This window comes from Cuculus canorus, chromosome Z, assembly GCF_017976375.1.
Source record: "Cuculus canorus isolate bCucCan1 chromosome Z, bCucCan1.pri, whole genome shotgun sequence".
NCBI classification, from domain to species: domain Eukaryota; kingdom Metazoa; phylum Chordata; class Aves; order Cuculiformes; family Cuculidae; genus Cuculus; species Cuculus canorus.
This window is the reverse complement of record NC_071441.1, coordinates 57131180-57158562: the sequence shown is the minus strand read 5'-3', so window position 1 is coordinate 57158562 and position 27383 is coordinate 57131180. Positions and strand designations below refer to the sequence as shown.

General features: G+C 38.8%; 1 protein-coding gene across 5 annotated transcripts in view; it reads right to left on the bottom strand.

The window, feature by feature from the left end:
• KIAA0825 (KIAA0825 ortholog) overlaps positions 1-27383 on the bottom strand; it is a 279595-nt gene that overhangs the window by 166012 nt on the left and 86200 nt on the right. For all 5 annotated transcript variants that reach the window (XM_054054846.1, XM_054054849.1, XM_054054850.1 and 2 more), the window contains 6 exons: positions 17271-17365; positions 14716-14943; positions 13439-13704; positions 11956-12106; positions 7992-8182; positions 5598-5780 (listed from right to left, as the gene is read on the bottom strand). In XM_054054846.1, coding sequence (XP_053910821.1) covers positions 5598-5780; positions 7992-8182; positions 11956-12106; positions 13439-13704; positions 14716-14943; positions 17271-17365 — 1114 coding nt within the window. The remainder of the gene's footprint in view (positions 1-5597; positions 5781-7991; positions 8183-11955; positions 12107-13438; positions 13705-14715; positions 14944-17270; positions 17366-27383) is intronic.

The following is a 27383-nucleotide window of genomic DNA, read 5'->3' as shown; positions in this document are numbered from 1 at the left end:
AATCTTTATTTCACTTGTTAATTTTCTCAAAGTTTTGAAAGATACAGAGCCAAGCAAACAGATGGAAATTTTGATTATACAGCTGTAATTGTAAAAAGAACTGATGAAGGATTAGTATTCCTCTAAAAACATGAATAACTTTTCAATTTGTTACTGATTCCTAACATGATGAGCTATGTACATCTCAGTAAATAATGGACCTAGGAATTCAACTTAAAAGTATATGAAAGTGCTTTTAACTGGATATCATCTTCAAGAAGCTAATTCAGTAAATCTGTTTTTCCTTCATATTCTGGACACGGAGTTAGGCTACCTGATAAATGCTGGCTGCAAAGAAACACAGAATATAAAACAAATGTTTTGATAATGGAGTTTCACTGTTTTGAAAATACAAATTCTGAATGCACTATTCACTAAAAATATCCCTTTTTTACTTACTGAAAATCATACATCATCTCTCTAACAATGATTTTTAGTATTAATATTTTTGTAACTATGTAACAAAATATGACTTTTATTTTTTTCTTAAACAAAACTGCCATAATGATTTATGATTAATTGGTTATGATTTGCAAAGTACTTTGTAGTAAATTAAATGAGCAGCTACAACGTCCACATGTCAAATTTTTGATCTCTAGAAAAGCAAATTAGGATACTAAAATTTATATGCCTAAGTAGGAAACCTGTATGACCAAGTTGTTAATATGTATCATTTTACATCAAATACAAAATACACTGCCTCACTCTCTCCATTGGCACCTTAAAATCATAGAACAGTTTCACTCAGAAAAGACCTTCAAGATCATTGAGTCCAACCATAGTTGGACTAAGTTGCTAGGTCTGCCACCAGACCACGTCCCCAAGTACAATGTCCACTCCTCTTTAAAACCCCTCCAGCGATGGGGACTCTACCACCTCCCTGGGCAGCCTCTGCCAGTGCCTGAGAACCCTTGCAGTAAAGAAATTCCTCCTAATGTCCGATCTAAATCTCCTCTGGAGCATCCTGAGCCCATTTCCCCTTGTCCTGTTACTGGCTACCAGGTAGAATAACCCTGCACCCACCTCACTATGACCTCCTTTCAGGAAGTTGTAGAGAGCAGTGAGGTCTCCTCTCTGCCTCCTTTGTTCTGCAACTCTGTGAATTCTCAAGTTAGCACATATTTTTGTTCATTCCAGGTATAGGTAAATCTGTAAACAACATGGATTAGTGGAGACTAGAATAGCTAAAAGGAACAGACTATACTATGTATCTATTTTAGCCCATCATTCTATGGGCTTTCCTAAAAGAAAGGTGAAATATGAAAATCGACATTAGAAGCAGCTGAAGCCACCACAATATCCATTCCTGCTCACATTGCATTTGACACAGCAGGACTACCTAACCCGGTCATGAGCTACCTTCTTAACTGCTTTTTTTTCATGAGCTCGCATTGCATAAGACCAAGACTCCACTTACAATCCACTTTTGCATGCTCCTCTGAGCCCACAAACAATACGATGAGCCCAGACATGATGAAAGATATTTATTTAAAGAAGCTTAAATGCAGGCGGTTTCCTCCCTCCTCTTTGTCCAACCTATTACCAGCATTAGAATCATAAAATCATAGAGTCATAGAATCATAGAATAGTTTGGGTTGGAAGGAACCTTAAAGATCATCTAGTTCCAACCCTCCTGCGAAGAGCAGGAATATGTCCCACTAGATCAGGCTGCTGAAGGGCCCCATCCAACCCGGCCTTGAACACCTCCAGGGACAGGGCATTCACAGCTTCCCTGGGCAACCTGTGCCAGAGCATCACCACTCTCATCATGCAGAAATTCCTCATGTCTAGCGTAAATCTGCCCCTCTCTATAATCTCCAGATTATAGCAGTTGCCCCTCATCCTATCACTACAAGCCTTTGTAAGAAGTACCTCCCCACCTTTCTTGTAGCCCCCTTCAGGTATTGGAAGGTTGCTATAAGGTCTCCTCGGAGCATTCTCTTCTCGAGACTGAACAACCCCAACTCTCTCAGTCTGTCCTTGTATGGGAGGTGCTCCTAAATTATTCTTATTTAGTATAGCAAAATAAAAGCCAATTGAATAGGATTTGGCTTAGTTTTGGGGTTTAATGTTTTTGCTTTTTTACATTGTAATCTCACTTTGCATTGTCTCTTTCAACAAATTTACCACAGAATTTTTAGCATGAAAAAGCAATTAAAGACTCAGATCCAATTTCAGTGTATATTGTGTCCTTTCGCTTGCAGTTGTGACTTGTGAATATATGTGAATATGCCATCACAGAAACGTGGTGGGATGACTCACATAACTGGACTACAGCTATGTTGGGATATAAACTCTTCAGGTGGGACAGGAAGGGTAGGAAAGGAGGCGGGGTAGCCCTCTATGTCAAAGAGTGCTTTGATACTCTTGAACTGGATTACGGTGAGGACGGGATTGAGTGCCTATGGGTTAAAATCAGAGGAGCCCACAAGAAAGGGGACTTTGTGATAGGAGTCTGTTACAGACCACCCAGCCAAGAAGAAGCTGCTGCTGAGCTCTTCTATAAACAGCTGGGGATAGTCTCTAAATCTCTGCCTCTTGTCCTTGTGGGAGACTTTAACTTTCCGGATGTCTGCTGGGAGTACAATACAGCAGAAAGGAAACAGTCTAGGAGGTTCCTGGAGTGCATGGAAGACAACTTCCTTGCACAACTGGTTAGCGAACCAACAAGGGAGGGTGCCTTCCTAGACCTGCTGTTTGTGAATAGAGAAGGTCTTGTTGGGGATTTGACGGTTGGAGGACGCCTGGGATTAAGTGATCATGAGATGATAGGGTTTTCAGTTCTAGGTGGGATTAAGAAGGGGGTTAGCAAAACAGTCACATTAAACTTCCAGAGGGCAGACTTTGGCCTGTTCAGAAGGTTGATTAGCAAAGTCCCGTGGGAAACAGTCCTTCAGGGCAAGGGAGCCCACGAGGGTTGGGCGCTCTTGAAAAACGAAATCCTAGCAGCTCAAGAGCAAGCCATCCCTGTGTTCCGGAAAAGGAGCCGGCGGGGGGAAAAGCCAGCTTGGTGGAGCAGGGAGATCTCAAGATGCGTCAATAAGAAGAAGAAGCTCTATGTGCTTTGGAGGAAAGGACAGGCATCTTGGGTGGACTACAGGGACGAAGTGAGATCGTGCAGGGAAAAAATCAGGAGGGCCAAGGCCCAACTAGAATTAAAACTGGCTAAGTCTGTGAAAGACAACAAAAAGTCTTTCTACAGGTACATTAACAGGAAAAGGAGGACGAGGGAGAATATCCAGTCTCTAGTGGGTGCAGAAGGAATAACAGTGACAGGGGATAAGGACAAGGCTGAGGTACTTAATGCCTTCTTCGCCTCAGTCTTTAATAGCAAAGAAAGTTGTTCCTTCTGTTTACAAATCCAAGAGTTAGAGGGGCAGAATGAGGCTCCCATGATCCAAGAGGAGGCGGTTAGAGACTTGCTTGCCCAGCTAGACGCCCACAAGTCTATGGGGCCGGATGGGATCCACCCAAGAGTATTGAAGGAACTGGCGGATGTCCTTTCCAAACCCCTATCCATCATCTTCCAGAGGTCCTGGCTGACTGGGGAAGTTCCACTAGACTGGAGGCTGGCTGATGTTGTGCCCATATACAAGAAGGGTTGCAGAGAGGATCCGGGGAACTGCAGGCCTGTCAGTCTCACCTCAGTGCCAGGGAAAGTCATGGAACAGGTAATCTTGAGTGCTATCATGAAGCACATGCAAGAGAACCGGGTGATCAGGCCCAGTCAACATGGGTTTATAAAGGGCAGATCTTGCCAAACTAACCTGATCACCTTCTATGACAAAATCACTCAACTACTGGATGGGGGAAAGTCTGTGGATGTAGTCTTCTTGGACTTCAGTAAAGCCTTTGACACAGTTTCTCACAGCATTCTGCTTCAGAAACTGTCAGCCTCTGGCCTGGACAGGCGCACACTCTCCTGGGTTGAAAACTGGTTGGATGGCCGGGCCCAGAGAGTGGTGGTCAATGGAGTTAACTTCAGCTGGAGGCCAGTTACAAGTGGAGTTCCTCAGGGCTCAGTACTGGGTCCAGCTCTGTTCAATCTCTTTATCAACGACCTGGATGAAGGCATCGAGTGCACCCTTAGCAAGTTTGCAGATGACACTAAGCTGGGAGGAAGTGTCGATCTGCTGGAGGGTAGGGAGGCTCTGCAAAGGGATCTGAACAGGCTGGACCGCTGGGCTGAGACCAATGGGATGAGGTTTAACAAGGCCAAATTCCGGGTCCTGCACTTGGGGCACAACAACCCTATGCAGCGCTACAGACTGGGGGAAGAATGGCTGGAGAGCTGCACGGAAGAGAAGGACCTGGGGGTGCTGGTTGACGGCCTACTGAACATGAGCCAGCAGTGTGCCCAGGTGGCCAAGAAGGCCAACGGCATCTTGGCTTGTATCAGAAATGGGGTCACCAGCAGGTCCAGGGAGGTTATTCTCCCTCTGTACTCAGCACTGGTGAGACCGCACCTCGAGTACTGTGTTCAGTTCTGGATCCCTCACCACAAGAAGGATGTTGAGGCTCTGGAGCGTGTCCAGAGAAGAGCAACAAAGCTGGTGAGGGGGCTGGAGAACAAGTCTTACGAGGAGCGGCTGAGAGAGCTGGGGTTGTTTAGCCTGGAGAAGAGGAGGCTGAGGGGAGACCTTATTACTCTCTACAACTACCTGAAAGGAGGTTGTGGAGAGGAGGGAGCTGGCCTCTTCTCCCAAGTGACAGGGGACAGGACTAGAGGGAATGGCCTGAAGCTCTGTCAGGGGAGGTTCAGGTTGGATATCAGAAAAAAATTCTTCACAGTAAGAGTCATTGGGTACTGGAACAGGCTGCCCAGGGAGGTGGTCGAGTCGCCTTCCCTGGAGTTGTTTAAGGAACGGGTGGATGAAGTGCTTAGGGACATGGTTTAGGGAGTGTTAGGAATGGTTGGACTCGATGATCCAATGGGTCCTTTCCAACCTTGTGATTCTGTGATTCTGTGATACTCTTTCTTTTTTAAAATGTATTTAGTATTTATTGAAGCCTCCTGCTCATATAACAAGATGTAAATTTCTGTAAATTATCCTTATCTTCCAGTACTTATAGAATTATTATGGGAAGACAGCAGAACATTCTTATTTACCTTGAAGCTGAAGGCAGATAAATATGAACCAGTAAGAAGATGAGATTTTTTCAATTGTATAAGTGCTGCATCCTTGAATGCCTTACCAAAGGCTCTGGTACCATAGCAGTAAATGTAAACTGAACAGTAAATACCAAATTTATTTAATAATTAATGACATTCTACTGTTTGTGTTACAGAGGAAATCAAAGCAAATATTCACTATGGACTGTGTCATCACCAGTCAAAAAACGTGCAGTATAGGACTTTGATCCAAAGCTAATAAAATCCTAACATATATAGTTTGGTTTAGGTAGGATCATAAAGGTAAGTTCAAGATCAAATTGAGAAATAGTCTAAGGTTATCAAAATGTGGCAACACTATGCATTGCATTTGAATTTCAATACAATTATTCGCCTTTTAGATCTATCCATGTAAGCTCAAGAAGCAATTTTATTTTGTACTCACTCATGCAAAGTCTTCAGTGGTGAAGTTAAAATAGCAAGCACAGAGAGCAGACTATTGCAGTGGCTGTGTATTTTACAAATCTTGACATCTCTGTCTTCACGTGGATTCAGAAATTCCTCTACAGAGCTGCAGACTGACCATAGCAGATCTTCAGTGGACATCAAAATTGATGCAATATCAATTCTGTATGGAAAAAAAAAGTGAAAATAACATTATTGAGGACATAAGTGTAGTGGTAAATTTCAGTTAAATAGAGCTCTCCTCTGACAACATGAAATACCTAAAGTATACATTGGACTTCAAATTTCATCTTCTGTCAGTAGTGCAGGTATTCTGAATCTACTACACCGTAAAAATCCAGTGGTTCCACAGAAATGTTGTTACTTAAACTAGACAAAAGAAGACTTAAAATATATGGAAGTTTCCTCTTCCAAAGGACAATGTCAGTAGACAGAAATAGCTTGCCTTCTAAACTACAAATAAGTAAGATTAAATTTAGATTTTTATGGTAGAATATAATTAGAACATAAATACTATCTTCAAATCCTGCTGGAACAAAAAAACAATAATGAGTGAACTAAATCTTCAATTCTGCAAAACCTTTATCTGCCAGGCAACAGATTATGACAAGGAATGTTTCTGAGTCAACAGTCCATTGTCTGTTGATATTGGCTGGAAGGACATAATGGGTTATTGGCCTAAGCAATAGCAAGAACCCAAACTACAGCAACGTAATCTCACAAGACTGTGCTGACATATGACAGATAGGAAACAGATGGATAACACAAAATATATGGCAGGCACAAAGTTGAACTGAAGAAAGTACCCAAGTACCTAAAAGCCAGTGGATGCATATACGATCATCTGCATTTTTAAGTATCATGTTATTTTTGGAAAATCTAGGCAAACACATGTGAGCAGACATTTTGAAGGTGTCCCTGTCTATGGCAAAGGATCGGAACTGGATGATCTTTAAGGTCCCTTCCAACCCAAACCGTTTTATGATTCTGTTTTCTCTATATAACAGATCAGATTGCTAAGATTTCAAGAACCATCAAGAGCAGAGAAGCATCTCCCCCTTTATGCTAAAAACATATACAATTATATTAGTTAATTTTTTTTTCTGTTTGTGCACGACTGGGTAATTCAATTTACTTAGTGACAAATTAGAGAATCACCTTTTATTAAATAAAACAGCTTATCTACAAAACAACAATGTAAATAGTTCCTTCTTTTTCAGTATTCTGAAGTACTTTCATATAGAACTGACCAATACTACATTTAAGAAATACTGTATTAATCTTCATATTTCAGGTTATTTTTTCCAAGAAAAAATATAAGAAAATTTCTTGGGAAGTTTCCAGGAAACGTCTCTGTACATAAAGATATAAAAAGGCCCAATTATGGTAAATCAGTGCAGGAATAGAACATATAAAGAGGTATTTTACTATGTAGAATAAAACTTTGGGTTTTTTTCCCACTTATCGCAAGGAAGTGAACTTCTGCAAATTACTTAAGCTTTCATGACACTGCTCCTTTTCATAATAAGACTTATGATGATACCACACAACTCTTAGAACATATCTCTTCTGAATGTCTCTTGTCTCCTACTAATGACAAGCTTTTAGGTGTTTAACTCGCATGGCCACCATTGACTACATCACTTTCAAAATATAAAAAGAGGGAAATATTACTTTAGGAAAGATATAGAGGAAAGGGTCAGAGTGAGAAACAACAATTTCTTCAGTCAAACAAGACATTTGATAGAAAAATAAAAGACAGAGGTAGGGTAAGCTTCTACCTGGAGACATTTTCTTCAGTACTCCTTTCTGGCAGAACATAAGAACCCTAACTAGAACTTCCAGCTTTGTACTTCCTAAAATGACAGAAGGAGAAATAACCTCTTCTTCCCCTCTCCTTCTGCATGACTGGCTTCATTCTGTCAAACCTCCTCATGTATCCTCATAGCTCTTTGACTTGAAAAGCCCTATGAAAACCCAAACTCTACTGGGACACATGGAGTTTTCTTCATAAATCAGTGGCTTCATTCCTAGTCCCAATGCTGCCAATTCTGCCCATGTTTTTGCTTGCACCACCACTCCACAACACATTGTTCCCCTTTCGCCTTTCAAAAAAACCAAGGAGTTTATGGAACAATTTCTCCAAGAGTTCAAAAGAGGCCTTTGATTCTGCCCAGTTTTGTATATGATTATCAAATACACTTATATCTACAAAACAGTGAATTAACATGAATACCAAAATACGTGGTTTGTCTCTATCCTCTCTGCTATGTTGATTAGCATTTAAACTTGAATGAAAGCAGTGTAACAGAAAACTAAGAGTTGCTTACTTTATTCACTAGAACTGTGTGTACATTAAATATACAAAGATTACCTGATCTGTGGTGTTCTCTTGTAAGTGGGGCAGGCCTGGCAATATCTGGAGCACAGCAAAGCCAAAGTTTGCTCTAGTACATCAGTAAGGATCTCCTGTGCCGTCTTGGGAGGCAGAATAGTCCACAGATCATGGTGAAGAGCACAGCAGAAGTAATGCCACATCTGGACAGAGAATGAGCATCTTTCCCCCTGGCAAAACCATCACACATTAAATAATAAAGACATACCTTCCAAAATGTCAATTTAGTTCCTTTAAGTCTAATTAATTCAATCTGGAAGGAAATAGCTGAAAAGTTTCAGGCAGATGATGACCAAAACATGGTTCTTGACAAGATGTGAAACATCTTTATTAGCAAGGAAACGCATGTTCCATTTCAGATACAAAACTGGAGTTCTGCCACAAACCCAAACCACAGCAGTTGCACTTTTGTATCCTTAATTAACCTCTTCTGAAAACCCATAGAGTTATAGGTCTAGTTTAAAAACATAGAATCACAGAACAGTTTGCACTGGAAGGAACCTTAAAGCCCATCCAACTCCAACACCCCTGCTACGGACAGGGACACCTTTCACTGAATCAGTTCTGTACTCACTAGTATAGCCAGATCAATTTAACAGTCTTTGGTACTCAAAAAACATTGTTTAAAGCAATATTTCAACAGGTAAAATAAGGTTGTCTTATATTAATAAAAATATATAATATAAATATTATAAAATAATGGACATATTAAAATATTTCCGTATTTTTCTTATATGAAATAAGATTATAATGTTATTGCATGATATATTGAAGTATAATCATCAGGAAGTACAAGTTTATTTCATACCTCCTAACATAGCTTCACAACTTCTGCATAACTCAAACATTAATACACTTCTTTAAGTTTGGGTTTCTCAGATATATTACCATGATTACCCTTGATGTGCAGTGCAGTAGGACTTATCGGAAATAACCCTCTAACTCTACCTTGCAAATATTTTACTAATATTTACCTTTCTTCAAAAAAACATTTCAACCGTTACAGAATAAATCCACCAGGTGATTAGCTTGAATGTCTAATGGAAGCTAACTTATTTTGGTCATATTTTTAATTCACAAAAATACATTAAGTTTTTTTCAAAAAACACGCAGATGTAATAAGCAGAATTATAATTCTAAATTGCCTTTGCAATGTAGGATATTTCTTTTTTCAAGTAACTGAATATTGGTGAGTTTTACTTCCTAACTATGTAATTAAAAACACAAATTGCTTCATTTTCTTTGCTTTATTTAATTTAAACCAGTAAATTAAATAATTACCCTTTTCTAACAGTGCACCTACACTTCAGAAGCAACAGTTTCACTGAAGATTTAAATGAGATTAATTCCCCTTTTCTGACCTGTTTTTCTATTTTTTGCAATTTCTAGACAATCCTACTGGTAAACATCTGCTATTTTTGCAGGCTTAGTATAACACAAACAGATGTGAGCTTTTATTTAGCTTATACATCAGGAAACCAGCAGCTGGGCTTTATTCCATGAGCCACTCAATATTATCTTTGAACAGACAATTCTTTATTCTTTGGCTATTAGAAAACATAAGTTCCCAAAGCTGCAGCAGATGTCTGCTGCACTGAAAGCTCCCTTGGAAAACGCACTCCAGAGAGCTGGCACAGTGGGTGTTCAGCGCATTCTGCCAGCGAGATCCTGAACCCAGAGAGTTCCACTCCCCGGCACTGCAGACTTTAAGAGCAAATGGGAACTGCGCTCTTAGAGCTCTGATCTCACATTACTACAAATTTGCTGCTTGTATCTCACAAAATCTCTGCTTAACTTTCTAAAAAGATATTCTAAACTAATCATTGCACGGTGATTATTGTCTCTCTGCGTACCCTCTAATCACAACTGCTCTTATAGAATCATAGAATAATAGTATGATTCAGGTTGGAAAAGAACTTTAAGCCCATTAAGTCCAACAGTCAGTCCAAACCCACCATGCCAACTAAACCCTGCCCCCAGGTGCCACGGCCACATGCTTTTCAAGCATCTCCAGGGACAGAGACTCCACCACTGTCCTGGGCAGCCTCTGCCAGGGCTTCACCAGTCTGTCAGAAAGGACATTTTTCCTAATAGCCAATCTGAACTTCCCCTGGCACAATTTGAAGCTGTTTCATCCTGTGCTATCGCTTGCTCCTTGGGAGAAGAGAGCAGCACCCACCTCACTACAACCTCTTTTCAGAGGGCTGCAGAGAGCAACTACTGAACCTTTTTAATTTAATACTGCCTTTTTAATAATGCTTCCCTTAATTTTATAGACAACTATCATATACTGCTATCTTAATTTTGTTTGCAAACTGAAAAATTGCAGTTTGCTTATTTCTCCTTTTATGGAAGCTGTTCTACATTTTTTATGACCTTTTTGCCCTTCTCTAAGTCTTTTCTGCTTTTTTATACACTGACAGCTAAAAATTATGCCTCTATAGGATATAGTCTAGTGAAACAGTATCAATACTGTAAAAAGATGCACCTAGGGTTTGCTAGGGAAATCAGGGACAACGTTGCAATACTGTTAGTTAAATTAAACCTCATGTTCTAATAAGATTAATTAAATACATTGTAGAGCTAATCTACTCAGTATTAACTCTAAAAAAAAAATCTGTATGTCATTCAAATACCAAGGTTAAATTCAGTGTGGATGCAACGTGTCTTGAACTATGAATTTCAGAGAAGAGACCAACATCCACCTCACAACAACCCACTTTCCAGGAGCTGCAGAGGGTAATAAGGTCTCCCCTCAGCCTCCTTTTTGCCAGGCTAAACAGCTCCAGGTATCTCAGCCCCTTCCAGAACCCTTGTTCTCCAGCCCATTCCCCAGTTCCATTCCCCTCTCTGGATGCTCTCCAGCTCCTCAATGTCCTTCTTGGAGTGAGGGGCCCAAAACTGAACCAGGATTCAAGGTGTGGCCTCACCAGTGCCGAGTCCAGAGGCATGATCCATTTCCTGATTCTACTGGCCCATTTAACTGCCTATGAGGGATGGGCATTTTGATGGATTACACATATTAATGTCTGCAGCACCTGTCCAGTACAGTTTTTTGTCCCTGACTCAGCAGCTTTTCACATTACATCTGTAGAATATTTGCATCGCACAGAATTTTCTTCCACATAAGAATTCTAGAAAATGCTTAACAAAAGCACCCTAATTCTCTCATACAGCAAAAGATGTAAGGAAGGGCAGGACTTTGCCTTCAAGAGTTCCCAGTTATTATTGACAAAAATCACATAATACATTAACTTCACCTTGAAATTAATTGAAAATAATTTCAAACGGTACATGTCAGTCTATGTCTGCATTTAACTGGGATGAAGAAAAACCCCAATAAACTATAATATTCACTTGACACTCAGGTTTTTTTTTTTCAGAATCATTAGGAGTATAGTTCCAGAGCAGACCTGTGACTTCAAAATGCAGCTGAAATGGCACTAGTTATCTAAGAAATGTATTCTTGAATGCTGAAGGTAATTATATTGATCAGCTTTCTTTATTACATCCTTCACCTACAAATGATAAATAAGGGGAACTAATTGAAAATAAAAATCAAATCATGCAGGTTAAAAAAATTCCAGGAGAAAAATAGCTTCCTTTCATTTTCATATGTCACAACTTCTGTAACAAAAGTTAAAATTAGTGTAATTTCTTTATTGAGTTCTATATAGATGTCTTGAACTTGGCAAACAATATTTTATCAAGCGAATGACACAAACAATCCCTGGTAATGATTTATGTCAACGTTAAACGACTACGTTCTGCTACATCATTTGTAAAGAGATATTTGCCTGCCATAAAAGATATTTCAAGACAGTAAATTCCAATAACTTTTATGTAAAAATAATGCTGATCTTATGCTTCTAAGTAGCCAGAGAGATGGAAACCAGTAAAACACATTTTCTAAAAGGGAGGCACAGTAAACTTAACCTCACACCTCATAAAAAGCTTTGCAGTCATCCCAGTGGTGGCTCTCAGCATCCTGTAAAATGCTTGTAGCACAAACTCTGACGCAGTAGCTCGTAACTTGAAACTGGAGAACGTTGATGAATTCCTGATATTGTTGGATGGGCACTTGGAACAGGGGTCTGTTCAGAGAGAATGATCAAAGAGACAAGGATTGAAAGGCTGTGCAGTAGGAGGTAACAATCCCCAGCACTGCAAATGGTTTTGATTATTAAGTATCAATCATCCATTTCCTCTCAGTCCTGGAATCTGAACCTAGCATTCACTTTTGAAAAATATCTGCTCTTTGTTTCACAAGTACTTTAAATATATCTGCTCATCTCTAAGTTCTCATTTAACCCAGTCACTGAGAAACATATTACTTCATCCTATTTTCTAGGGACAGAAGTGCATTTTTAAGTCAGTTATTTGGAGATTCCAGGTTGGAGCATAATTGCATATACAGAGCGTGACAAAGAAGACATAAACACAGAGCCCAGAGATTCTTTTTGGTAGGATTGTGCTAAAATTCTTCAATAATACACATATTGACCAATATTTTGTCTCCAAATTTGACTCACAAGAGATAGACTTCAGCAAGAATAGAGTAAAACATCAGAGGGAAAGCAGCTTAACAGTGCATACAGCCCCTAAGAAATCATATGCTCCTTGAAAATTGCACTAGTTCAGGTGTCCCTCCAAAAGGCCTGGTTTCTGCTTTAAAATTACGTATGGCCAGAAACAGATGCACTAATAAAGAGATTCCTAGTGTCTTACATCAAAATCTTCTACAAGAACAGCAAATGTAGTTACATTACCCCAGGTCAAAGACTGTCTTAGACTTTACTACTTCATTTCTTCTCTAATTTTTATCCTGCATGCAATGAAAAATAAATTCTAAAATTACATTGGAAGTATTTGTTCACATTTCTGAATATGGATGGTGTAAGGAAAAAAAGCAAGAGTTATATTTAAACTGTCCTCTAAGATTGCTGTGTGCTAAATCAGCACACATTCATTTTCATTTTATGAAAATTCAGGTATTACAAAGGTCAGAAAAGGAAATTAAGGCCTTGACCCTCTATTTAAAGGACTGTGGAGTACATTCAGTTCACTGGAAAGCTCTACTGGTTCAGATTTAATAAATAAAAAATATTGGATCTGCAAATCAAATGCAGATCTTAAATGCCAATAATTTGTTTTGTAATGGCTGCTTTAGAATCATGGAATGGTTTGAGTTGGAAGGGACCATAAACATCACCCAGTTCCAACCCCTCAGCCATGATTATTAACCCTCCCTTTAGGTTATCATTAGCCTTCATTCAGGTCTTTCCCTAAAGAGTACACACAGTGCATCATAATTAAAAAACTATGATGCAATTTGGGAAACTACCACCATTCTGTATCATCAAAAGAGAACGAGGTCCTGTGTCATTTACGTTTGAATTAAACCATTGTAAGTAAAAAGGACTCACTTTTTGCTTGTTTCTTTCATTAAATTGCTATACATTGTAAAATGCTGGAAGACATATATGGCTGTGGAAAGGGCAGCGTGCAACTCCTGCAGGGGAGCCTTGGAAGGAACGTCTTTGCTCTTCTCCTCCAGCTGTGCCAGGACAGCTGTTGCCACTTTGCTGCAGGCCTCCACAAAGTTTGCTCTAATTTCCTGAAGGGAATCATGTCTGCATGCCAGAGCCAATGGAAGCAATGTGTCAAGTTCTTCCATGATGTCAGAACAAAACTGAGGGAAATAAACGTGGCATCAAGTTATTTGTATTCTGACAGCACTGTTTAATTTGTAAGCACTGGGGTCAGATTCTTGAGTAATGAAATTGGCGCAAAAAATATGTTAAATCAGCTTTACAAACATTTCATTCTGTTATACGTAAGAAACATTTATCTGTAGTAAATGAATCATTATTTCATCCCTTCTTGCTTTAAAACAGCTTAACATATATTGGGGGAAAAAAATTAAAGCCACTTTATGATAGTAATGCTTTGATTTTATTTATGTTTTCATTAGATGTACATTCAAAGCACAAGGTTAATTCCCTGTAAACAAAGATGACCTAAACTAATTTATTTTGAAAAATACACAAATGCATTTCTTAGTACTGAATTTGAAAATAAACTTGTAATCTCTTAGTAAATTTATACATTAATCTCCCAAAATTATCTCCCAAAAGCTTATGTTTTTTAAAGCAAATATTCATTAACAGCATTCCAAATTTGCTAAGAAGACTTGTAGAGCTTAATAAATAATAATAAAAATACTCACCAACTTTCAAACACACATTCCCTTAGAAAAACAATTTAGTTAATCGTCATAAAAGACCTTTCAGCCAAATCAAAGAACCCTAATTTGGCCATATTATTGGTTATGCTGATTAGTTAAATGGCATGTCTAAGAATATGAATACAGGAAATCCCTTTATAGCTACGCTCCAAAGCTTTCAGCATTTTCCCATCGCACTGCTTGGTAACAGAGCTGATACTAATCAGAATGTTTTAGAACTTTTTAGATGAAGAAAATAATGCCAGTGAAGTTTAAAAGTTAATTCTTTCAAGCATAGACTATGGGCTATTGTATAAAGCTCTTCTCAGCCTCATATTGTAATGCCTCTCACTTTCTTCTTAATTCCATTTATATAAGATATAGAATATTAATGGTACTGTAAGTACTTCAAAGTGTAGATGGCAAACAGCCTTGGCATTCTGTCTCCCCTCAAACTTCAGATCTTTTGATACCTGCCTTAGCAATTCGTTTTGGTTGCTCCTCCTGTTGGACTGCTCCACAGGACTCCCTCATTTGCCGGTTGTTTACAAGACTCATTGCATAGCCTGCAGCTGAAAACTCTTCTTTCTGCTCATGTTGAAGGATTTTAGTTGAAAAGTCCTCAATTGCTATTGTTATACAGTGAGCCACAGAGGAAGATAGGTCTTTAAATGCATTTCTCCAGCCAAAATTCAGGAAAACAGGCTGAAATAAATATTTATATAAAATCAATTCAAATTCATTTTTGTGTTTTATTATTGTCTGAAACTCAAACATCCTTAATTAAAATAAAGGGCACCATCATCTTTTGAAATTCATTTTAATAACTTAAAATATAATCTGCTAGCCTTGAAATCATATTAAAAGCAGTTTATACTTTCAACAAAAATGAACATCCATAATGAAAATAAATTTGCCATCATGTTTTTAAGAAATACATTTATATAAAAACCGGTTTAAAAAAGATTGCTTTTTAAAAATCATCCTTCATCTTTACATTATTTATAATCTTTAAAAAATCTATTTAACAAAGTCAAATACATTTATAACCGTTTTTAATAGTTTAACAAGTAATCCAACAATCGACACCTTATAATAACTTTTACTGCAAGTTAACAATTGGAAGGTACTAACCTTGACTACCAAAGGAAAACAGCTAGGAAAGCTGGTTTTAACACAGCCACAGTGGATTTCATTCTCTAGAGCTGGACTTAGCAAAGATTAAAATGTTTAAATAGAGATTTGCAGGTTTTAGCCAATGCTAGTTTTTACTCTTGTTTATATCAGTTTCCTGCCTTTTGTAAACAGAGACTTCCCAAGTTATCTGAAGCACTGCAGTTGTGAGAAGTAGATAGAGTAGGACATCATTGTTTTCCCACCAATCTTGCTTTGCACTGCTCACATGACATACAGCAGACTTAGATCACCCCAGAAGTGGCCAACTGAGTAGTGAACCACTATAAGGTAAACATTTTAATGATGTAAGATTCCCTGCTATAAGGGCATAGTGGGAGAAAAGAGAAGGATTCCTAACACATTGTGGCTATAATACCACATTGAAGGGCAATGAAGGGCTACAAAGCGGAGCCCTTCTACCTTACTCCAGTTCAGAGGTTGCCTTCTATTTCCTCTCACCTTCCCTTCCCCACTCCCAATGCTCACCTCCAGTGAAGGCAGAGGCGGCTCCCAGATACTCATTTTTGCACTACGTCTTTTTCCTGTATTTTTTTTGATCTTGGGTCAATTAATGCTCAATGTTCTAAAAATATCGTTCTTTGTAATCCACAAAATATAGAAACAGTCGTTTTACAAACTGGTTCAAAGTACACTTTAAAAAGTCATTTCAGAATTAAAATTCAGTCACTAGGAAATCAAATTCTGCTGTCACAAAGTACTGGAGTTGTTAGAGCATTTAGGTCCTAGAAATTCAACAATAAAAATTTGTTTAGGCAGACTAAATTTTAATCTTGCACATACAATCTATAAAGTGTAGTGCTTATTACAGAGTATTTATTAGCATCAAAGAAACTGCACATCCTGTGAGTACTTATCCCTATAGAATCATATAACGGTTTGGGTTGGAAGAGACCTCAAAGCCCATCCAGTTCCGACCCCCTGCCATGGGTAGGGACACCTGCTACTGGACCAGGGGGGTCCAAGTCCCATCTACCTTGGCCTTGAACATCTCCAGGGATAGAGCAGTCACCTGGGCCAGGGAAGAATTTCTTCCTAATATCTAATCTAAATCTTCCTTCTTCCAATTTAAATACATCCCCTCTCACACAATCACTCCCAGCCCTTGTAAAAGTCCCTCCCCAGCTATCTTGTACACCCCCTCCAGGTATTGGAAGGCAACTGTAAGGTATCCCCGGAGCATACTCTTCTCCAGGCTGAACAGCCCCAACTCTCTCAGCCTGTCCTTGTAGCACAGGTGCTCCAGCCCTTGCATAATCTCTCTGGCCTTCTCTGGACCTGTTCCAACAGATCCATCTCCTTCTTATGTTGGGGATTCCAGATCTGGACACAGGGCTCCAGATGGAGTCCACTCTAAAGCATCACTAAGTTATTATATAAGTCATCATAATGATAATATTAAATCATCATAGATGGTAAATTATCATTACAATATTATATATACAAAGCATCATTTATGTTATAAATAGGAAGCATCATTATGATCAAATGCTAAGAACTCTATAGAATGTTATAAGAGTCTGCTGTATGTGAGAATACCTTTAATACTGAAGAAAGCAACCGTATTTTAGCATTTTCTTACTGTTTTCTTACAAGGTATCTTATACTTCTAATGTTAAATTCCTTCTGTGATTAAATCTTAAATAACAACCAATTCTTCATGAATGCCATAGTATTTTATTGAATCTTAACTGACACTCTGCACCTAAAATTACTTGCAGTGGTTAAATAATGAAACTATGGCAAAAGGTGTTTATAATGAACATGGTGACAGACTACACTGGAGACACAGACAAAAGAAAATCCCCTACAAAGTGTAAGACTCTTTTCATACTCACCTCTTCTACCTGAAGTAACTGTTCAGGAAGCACACTGGTTTCATTTGCTCTGGTTTCTCCTATTAAAAGCTCCCCACCAGCTTTCTTCAGAACTCCTGCACAGTATGATAAAAGGGATCAAAGTTAAGATTAATTCTGTAGAAAAGTCAGCAGCCTACAACACCTTCTGATATATCAATATGAAGCATAAAAAAACCCTCAACAAGATGTAGGAGAATACTAATGTTATGATAAAGTGAAATTCAGGTTATACACAGCTCCTTTTATATAACATGATGAAATCCACATCCCATTGTATTCATATTTTATACAAATGCACATATAATGTGTAAAATATAGTTTCTTTTGTCATTAATTCATTTTTATACTGATTGTGCAGTCACCTATTTCTAGGGAGAACAGATAACGTTAGAACAGCTGTGTAGAAATTAATTTCCATTCTTTGTTCAATAAATTATATGAATTGCACACTAATGTATTTTTATAGTTTTTACTGATTTGGAAACGCCAATATGGTAAGGATAAAAAGACAGTTAATTAGTACAGTTATCATAAGGAAAATAATGATGACAGGAACAAGAACAAGTGAAGCTCCTTAAGAAGGGCTGGTACAAAGCCCACTCATAAATCTTGGAGTAATGGGAATTTTGCCCCAGTTTTGACAAGGACAAACCTATTTCTGGGGTAGATATCACTTTCATCAGCATTTCAAGTAATCTGGGAGGTTCCTGGAGTGCATTGATGATTATTTCCTCCCCCAAGTGACAAAGGAGCCAATGAGGAGCTCTGCTGGATCTCATACTTGCCAAAAAGGAGGGGCTTGATGAGAATCTCAAGGCCAAAGGTGACCTTGGCTGCAGTGACCATGAGATTGTGTAATTCAGGACCTCGAGGGCAGTGAGGAGGGAAAAAAAGCAAGCTTACAACCCTGGACTTTGGAAGAGTAGACTTTGGCCTCTTCAAAGATATGCTTGGAAGAGTCCCCTGGGATAGGTAAGGCCCTTGACGAAAACAGAGGCCAAGAAAGCTGGATTCAAGGACCACCTCCTCTGAGCTCTAGAGATCTGGAAAAAAATGCCTGGCAGTCTGCATGGATGAATAAGATGCTCCTAGCAAAACCCAAACACAAAATGAAGCTTACAAAGGTGGAAACAACAACACGAAACCTGGGAAGAACATAGAAATGATGTTTGAGCATCCAGGGAGAGTTAAGAAAAATAAGGTCCAAATGCAACTAAATCCAGCTAGGGATGCCAAAGACAACAAGAAGGCCCTCCACAGGTACACAGGCAACAAATAGAAGAATAGGAAAAATGTAGGTCCATTGCTGAACTAGACAGGGCACATGGTTACAGGGACGTGGAAGAGGCTGAAATGCCTTCTTTGCCTCCATCCTTACTAGCAAGAGCAGCCTTCAGGAGTTGCAAGACCCAAAGATCTGGAGCTAAGGCTGGAGCAAGGAAGATGTACCCTTGGTGGATGAGGATGTACATCTTGGTGGATGACATAAGTCCATACGCCATGATGGGATGCACCCACAAATGCTGAGGGAGCTGCCAGATGTCACTGCAAGACCACTCTCAATAACCATTGATCATTCGTGGCAACTGGGAGAAGTGTCCAAAGACTAGAGGACAGAAAATGTCACTCTTCAAGAAGGGCAAGAAGCAGGACTCAGGGGATCATAGGCCATTTCACCTCGCCTCAGTCCCTGGGGAGGTGATGAAACAGCTGATCCTGGAAACCATTACCAGGCACTTTGTGGACAAAAAAATCATAAGAATTACTCATGGCTTCACCATGGGGTAGTCATGCTTAACCAGCTTGATAAACTTAGATGAAGAAATGTTTGGCCTTGCAGATGATGGGAGAGCAGTAGATATTGTCTATCTGGACTTATGTAAGGCCTTTGACACTGACTCCCACAGGATCCTGTTATCGGACAAGCTGTAGACAAGTTCTTGATGTATAGGCTGGACAAGCAGACAGCGAGGTGGGTTGAAAACTCACTGAGTAGCCAGGCCCAGAGTATGGTGATGAGTCTCACGAAGTCTACTAGGAGGCCAGTAACTAGTGATCTATCTCAGTGGTCAGTGCTTGTCCAGTTCTGTTTAATATCTTCATTAATGATCAGGATGATGGGACAGAGTGTAGTTTGCAGATGACACCAAGATGGGAGGAGTCTCTGACACGCCAGAGTCATGCTGCTACAGACAGGGACCTCAAGACTGGAGAAATGGGCACACAAAGATTCAACAAGGAGAACTGCAGCTCCGTGCACCAATATGCTGGGTGCCTGGAAAGCTGCTTTGCAGAAAAGGAACTGGAGGTCCAGCAGGGCACCAAGATGAATATTAGCCAGCACTGGGACCTTGCTTCAAAGAAGAGTAATGGTATCCTGGGCTGCACTAGACAAAGTATTGCCAGAAGTTGAAGGGAGGTGACTCTTTCCCACTGCTCAGTGACAGTGAGGCCACACCTGAGTGTTGTGCCCAGTTCTGGGCTACTCCATATAAGACAGTCATGGATGTACTGGGGAGAGTATAATGAAGGGCCATGAGATCATTAAGGGACTGGATCATATTCCATATCAGGAAAGGCTGAGACCGTTTAGCCTACAGAAGAGAAGGCTCAGGAAGGTGGATGTCATTAATGTATGATCTCTGGACATGATCCCAGGCAACTGGCTGTATGTGGCTATACTTGAGCAAAGACTGTTGGACCAGCTGACCTCCAAAGGTCCCTTCCAACCTAAACCATTCTTTGATTCTGTGATTCTGCGATACTGAGTCTGTGAGTCTGTGAGTCTGTTTCAGAAAGAATATGACCACAAACCCAAATGGTGGTATTTCTAAAATCCACCTCGTAGCATAAAGCTGGAAAACACCACTGGTGGCAGGCATTCCTAATTTAATTATTCTCATATGAAATTAAACCCAAGAAGTTTTAAATGATTGGGTGCTGTCAAGCATTGCTAAAGATTGCCTTCTAAGCATAAGACTTCAGGTCTTTGCTGGCCTGAAGTGAGTAGTGGTACACAGGGCAAGGTTTAATGAGATTTTCTCATTCTATGAAATACGCAGTGTTTGCACATAGACAGGATTTCATTTACCCCAAGTGGATTCAAACTTTCCCCTAAACAATTCACCTGCTGAAAATGAACACTCCACTTTCCATACAGCATTCTAAAGCTTCAAAGTTTTTGTGTTTTTTTCCTCCAAGAACTGTTTTTGTTTGCATTTTCAAAAGACATCAGGGAAAAACAGCTGGGAAAAACAGAAGCTAAAATGGCAGAATATATAAACAGAAAAGACTAACCAGGTCATTCAGCTCCTTGAATATTCAAGATAAGTTACAGGCAGTATGATAAACTTACTGCTTTTTTCAATATGTTTTAATGTATTTTATGACAATGTTTCCTACAGTATTCTGCAGAAATTTCTTCTGAATTAAAAAAAAAAACCCAAACCCTAACTGACTCGATATTTTCTCTGTTCTATTCTGAGCTTTCTACCTTAAATTTGCCTTGGTTTTCCTTGCAATTATCCTTTTCTATAGATGTAATCTCTAATTGTACATCTAAGCACAATTGAGTGTCTACATTCTCAATCTCCTCTTGTCACTATGTAGACCAGCTATTCCTAATTTTTTATATCCAGACTTTAAAGAAAACCTTTAACATTTAACCTGAAATTCTTGTGTCTTCATGGAATTGTTGCCTTGCCTGTTAACTCACAGCTGAGATAAACAGGTACCTAGCTGACAGTAGATTTGTGTCTCTAGGGCTAGAGGTGAAAAGCCAAATGATGCTTCCACCAGCATCAGTCACTTTAAAGATTCCCTCATTTTTAAGTTATCAGGTTCTTCTGGGTCTCCCCACCCCCTTTTCTAAATAACAGCCTCGGCACTCATGCCCTGTTCCGATATACATCCATTTATGTACATGTAGGCTCACACAATTATAAAACCTCTTCTGGTCTTACCAAAGAAGCCCCAAGGTCAAGTCTCCAATCATTTACTCATTTCCTTTGGTTTCCCAAACTTTTTATTTTCCCAGATCTCATCTAAGTAAAGTTTGCCTTAATCTTCTTCAAATAAAACCTCCAAGCAGCAAGGGCTTGTCCCTTCGCACTTGTCATTGATGGTTACACATGAGCCACAGCCTCCCAAAGCCTCTGCACTTCACTACCATAACCTTACTCTCAATCACTGTTTCCACAGAGACACATACCAAATTATCCCCTTCCTATTCTGCTACTTCTTCACTTGTCTTTTTTCTTGCCTTCATCAGCAAACTCCCCTGGGAAATAAATGTGCAGCTTTATTCAAGAAACTGATATAGACCATGGGAAGGAGGAAGCATCTCTACCTAGACAACCCTAGTGTTCTAAACAAATTCCTTGACTCTTCTCACAGATTCCAAACCTCAAACTCCATTTGACAGAAATGTATGCAATCCTCATCTGACAGTTCAGAGAAGAGAGTTTTCAGAAAGAGAACAAGAAAAGGCAAATGTCATGAAAGAAGATGGAAGCTGAATGAAAACTTTTGGTTTTCATATTTTCTCCTACTCCAGAGCATTCTACATCTCCACCCTTCTTGATGATTTGGGGAGATTGGAGGAGTAACAAATCCTTGTTGTATCATTATTGAAACTTCATGTTCTACAAACTTGATAAACTGCTCAGGCTTTCTGTACTCCCTTCAGTTTACCAGCCAGCCAGCTTGAATAATTTTAATAGTAAATATTCAAAACAAGATTATAGCAACTGCTTCACTTAAAATAAAACCTCTTCAGCCAACTCTCCTTGCCTGTATTAAAATTTGTCTGGGATTATTCTCTTTAAACTAAATCTTTTTGCCTATGTCCACTTTGTCTTCAACGTATTTCATTCTTTCTCCAATTCAGATTTTGTAATTTTCTGTTTTTTTAATGACGATGACAGTGATAACTCTTGCATTATTAACAAAGTTCTTTTTCTTCCTTACAAGTTCTATTCCATTATTTTTCTACAGAATTCCACAGCTTCCCTGTTTTTCTCATAGCATTTAGGATCATAAGAACAGTCATGGTGGCATCATCTTGCATGCAGCATAGAATAGCAAAGCATCAAGGAAATGTTTGTATGACAGCTGACCAAGAATAAGAGAAGTAATAGCACCACTGCAGTGGCTCACTGGTTGGATTGAGCTGGCTCATCCACAACTTCTGTTGAAACTGTACTGGTAATAATATATCTCGCAGAAATGGGAAATACCGTTCCCCCACAAATTTAAATAAGCAGAAGAAACAAAACCCATTGATTAACTATAGATTGAAAAACTTCCTGCTTTCTGTCTATCTTTTTATTTATTGTATTATACTGAGCAAACTGTAAAGACACAAATGCAGAAAATGTACATCTGAAATCACGCTCCCTCCTAGCGTGAATTCCGTCTTCAATTTAGATTGATCTGCTGAAACTACGTATTTCTTAAAGAAGTTACTTGAACATCTTGCCTTGACACCAAAGCAAAAATTACACCTTTATTTCTCGAATCTTTACAACTTCAAAGTCTATTAAGAGGATGCACCTCATAAATTTGATTCTGCACTTCTACTATTACACATTCCAGAAATGGGTATAGAGTAAAGGATTTCTTCTTAGGCTGTAAAGGAAAGACTGCTGCAAATATTCCCAGTCCCCTGAGGCAAAGCTTGTAAACCGAAGGGCTTGACAACTTTGCCCACAGCGTTTTCAAAGAGCTCCATTGGAAAAAGCTTTTCTTGGTACTCATTATCTGATCTGTCCAAAGTTCACCTTTCTCACTAGAATGGAAAAAAAAAAAAAGAGAGAGACAGATGAAAGTACGTCAGATGTTTTTTGATATTTTAAAGTCTCAACAAGACACTTCTGAAAAGCCAGAGGGAAGAGAAATCTACCTTAAAGATGGTAAGAGAATGCAAGTTGGCAGGATTCTAAACCAAAATCTCCTGCTTAACCCCTGACTGCAACTGGATGTTCCAGATTCCTTCAAAGAGAACAACATCTGTGATGCTGCAGGTACTAGGTATGCCAGAACCTCTCAGGAGTTTCAACTGTATATAAATAGAGAAGGAGACTATCTCTTCACAGTAGGCATGACAAGATACCTGCAGCAGAAAGGGTCAAATGTCAACTCAAGCAAAAATAGAAGGTGGCTACTCCTTTAATTTTCTGAAATCTATTGCTTGCAGCAGAATAAAGTGAGGTTGCACAATACTGAGACTAAATGTTAGATCAATATGGATACCCTTCCTCAGAAAGGTCTTGCCTTGTCTAGATGCCATGCTAAGGCTCAGGGATGGAACAAAACCATCATCATCTATTTGTCTGAGAACTTCCCATGATTTTATCCTTTTATTTGATTTAGAGGAAAACTTGATTGCCATGAGTAGTAAAAATGTGCATTTATACTTCTTTTTTAAACTGTTCTTATATAAAGCAAAAATATTTTCAAATCAAAGACAAAACTTGGCATGTACACACTGCTCATTGAGGATTATATGCCGTTAGGCCTGGTGAGAAGTAAAAAACTAAAATCATGAGGAACTGGATGGAGAATAGTGAAAAGAAGTTAGAGTGGAAAATGCAATTTGTAGAATATTTTTTCAATCTGTGCAAAACAATTTGGAAAAACGAGAATTCTGAGTATATCCCAGAAGATGCCAGATACAGAACTCTCAAACTGAACTCAAAGAACTATCTGTATCACCTAAAAAAACTCTCTACATCCATCTCCCCACAGAGTTCACTCTGGTTCACTGTTTCCTCTGGTGCTATTGTCTGCCATGGGGTTACCATCAGAGAACACTGGTAGGCAGTACTTCCCTCTAACATCTATTTTCAACCGCCTAAATTGGTCTTCATAGGATTCCATTGTGCACACTGCAAAGAAACTTGTCTTGTTGCCAGCTAGAACTGTGAACTACATGTCTTTCTTTTCTTCACTGTTCTTTTTTTGGTTCACAAGCAACCTCCTACCAAAAGCAGAATCCGCAGAAGAGACTACATCCAAGCGATAATGCAATGAAAAAGTATGAAGAGAAGCCCAGGTGGCCACCTTGCAAATTTCCAATGTGGAAGCCTTCGACCTCTCCGCCCAAGAAGCAGCTATAGTCCTAGTGTAATGAGCTTTACAAACCCTGGGAGCCTCTTTACCCTTAACTACATACGCCTCCCTAATACAATCCCTTAACCATCTAGCTAAGGAACTCTTAGAAGCCATTTGACCCCTCTTAAGACCCCCTAAGAGTACAAACAATCTGTCAGAAGATATGAAATCTTTGATTCTTCTGTGATAAACCCTAAGTGTTCTTCTTACATCCAATTTATGCAGCCATTGCTCTTTGTCATCGCTGGGTTTAGGGAAAAATGAGGGCCAAGAAACCGTCTGGTTTAGATGAAACTCAGATGCCATCTTTGGGACAAAAAAAAATTTAAAAAAGAGGAACCATCTAAAGAACTACTTTGTTTCTGATGGAACTTTACACATGTTCTGTATATCAAGATTGAAGTACTATGGGATATGCTGAACAAAAATCAACTAAAACTGCCATTGAAACAGCTACACGCATAAACGAAATGCTTGACACAAGCATATGAAAAAAACATTATTTTTGTTGCATCTCTGCATGAGTGACACAGATAAAAAGGCTCCCGTGAATACTAAAAGCAACCAAAAGGAAAAGGAAGCAAGTGCAAGGTTCCAGTCTATGTGGTGCCCAGGGAAACTTCAGCTCACTTGGATATTATCCTACCTTTCATGAACTGGCCAGCTTCCCTCAATTTACCAGCAGTACTACTTGCAAAGGACTGGTACTTCAGATACACCCAGACTGCAGTGACTGTAGGGAAGCTTAGAAACACCCAACTCAGCTTTAAAGCAGTGAGAGAGACAATGGGCAACTGTCTAGCAACAGCAGCATGTGGTTCAGCCTGGGCTAATGTGCTCTGCTTCTCAGGCTGGTTCTGCAGCCTCTGTTGCACCACAAACCGATACCTGAGTTAATTTAAAGCTGCTTTGGACTAATCTGCACTCTAGATTCTGCTAAATTAAACAAGATTTCTAATAAGAAAGGTTTTAAATAAGTACAGGAGATGGCCATTGTATTTTCTAGATGGCCATTGTATTTTCTAGTTACATATTATAATGTGTTGTGATGAAAATAAAGCTTAGCAAAATTCAGCTTTCACTAGTGAAAAAAAATAAGATTATCGGCCCAATATAGGACATTAATAGAGAAAATCTTAAATCCCTTTTGGTGCTTAACAGAACCTGGAACTACTGGGAACATAGCTCTCATTCTCCCATATCAAATCATCTTTCACTTCATCACTACAACTGAGATTTCTGACAATATGAAGTGAAAATAACACCAATAAACCCTTCTTCTAGCCAGAATTTTAAAAAAAATATTTCTCTGGCCATATCTTCTTATCATGTATTCTCCTGAAACTGATATAATTGCGCAAAGTTTTGTGAAGAAACCCACTTGATCAGAACGGCAACACTAAAATCAGAAGAATGTCTGATGGCTTCTCTATCACCTGTAAAATATTTATATTCACCTGCATTTCAAGGTAAAAGTAATTTTATATTTTCTTTAGAACAGGCCTTCTACACAGAAGACAGCCTCCTACAATAATATCTGGTAATATTCCCCATCCAGATTTGATTAAGTGGAGGTACCATTTAGGGAACTACTTGCTATACATATGATTACAAGAATATTCCTCAAGCAAGAAGTCTTAATACACTTTTGAGGAACAGTTCTAAATGTAATTAAGCTTGGAGAAATGCCTGCCGGATAAAGTCCTAAATACTCTTCCTGGAAAGTAAAAGATTTCTTGTTAATGCTGAAATAATTAAGATCCATGAATTATTAGAGAACATATGTCTTAGAAGGTAGTTAGTCAAACACGTCAAAAAAATGTCAAGAGTTTTTCAGTTGCTTTATAATTTATCACAGAATATACAAATAAAAAGTTAACAAAATTACCCTTACTGAATGTATACCTAGTACTTCACATTAGTCCTTTGAGAAGTTTAGTATAACACCTCTTTAGGTACTATATGTCATCAAGGCCATAAAAGGTAAAAATAGGGTATGACAGCTTAACATTTCCTGAGAACTGGTAAAACAAAGAGATTAGATGAGTCAGAAATACATTGAAAACAATCACAAAAATGGAACCTTAATGCAAATTTTATTTGAGCTTTCATGTGTATTTTAAAAATACCTGGGCTAACATGTATCTCTTTATTTCAGAGTGTCAGTATTTCAGGTGAAGAATTCATCAATAAAATGTGTGCCTCAGAACTCTTCTTATTTCATCTTTTTTTATTATTTTTTATCAATTTACCATTCTGAGACCACATTCCCAAAACACATTTCTTCTCTGCCTGCAGCTTGACTACAGAGATATAGAATACTTGACTCCACCTATCCGCTCTCCCTAAGCAGCCTGGCCTCATTTCTGGTACGATCCTTTCCTGCAATAGGATCAAAGCTCTTGAAATGACTCTCTCTCTGGTGACCTGGAGTCTCTCTACTGGTAGAAGTAGGAGAATATATGAGCACAGTAGGACCTGGAAGTTGTTATTCACCTGAATTTTCAGGATTTCAGATTCCCCTCATATGATATGAATGCAATCAGATGAAAAAGAGAGTGAGCTTGGAATCTAAAGCAAATGTAAACTTGATTGTGAAGCAGTTTGCTTTCTGATGTAGAGCCTACCTCTATAAAATACCCAATGAAGCCAGCAGGATGAGCGTGACTAAACACGGGACATTAGTAAGTGCTTGTGAGGACTGTAGGTTAAAGGACTATATACTAAAACATTTAGTTCCATGAATACCAATAACAATTAAAATGATGTTCAAGTCAGTTTTCCCCTCTCTTGAAAAAGGCAGCTTTCAAGGACAAATTGGGAAGCAGTCACAGTTTCAAAGAATTCTGAGTCCACACATTGTTTTATACTATACAAAACATGGGATTTTATAGATAATTCATTAACATATATTAAGTTCCACTGCTTAATAGTTTTTCATTATGATTCTCTAGCAATAACTATATACGTCACATCTTA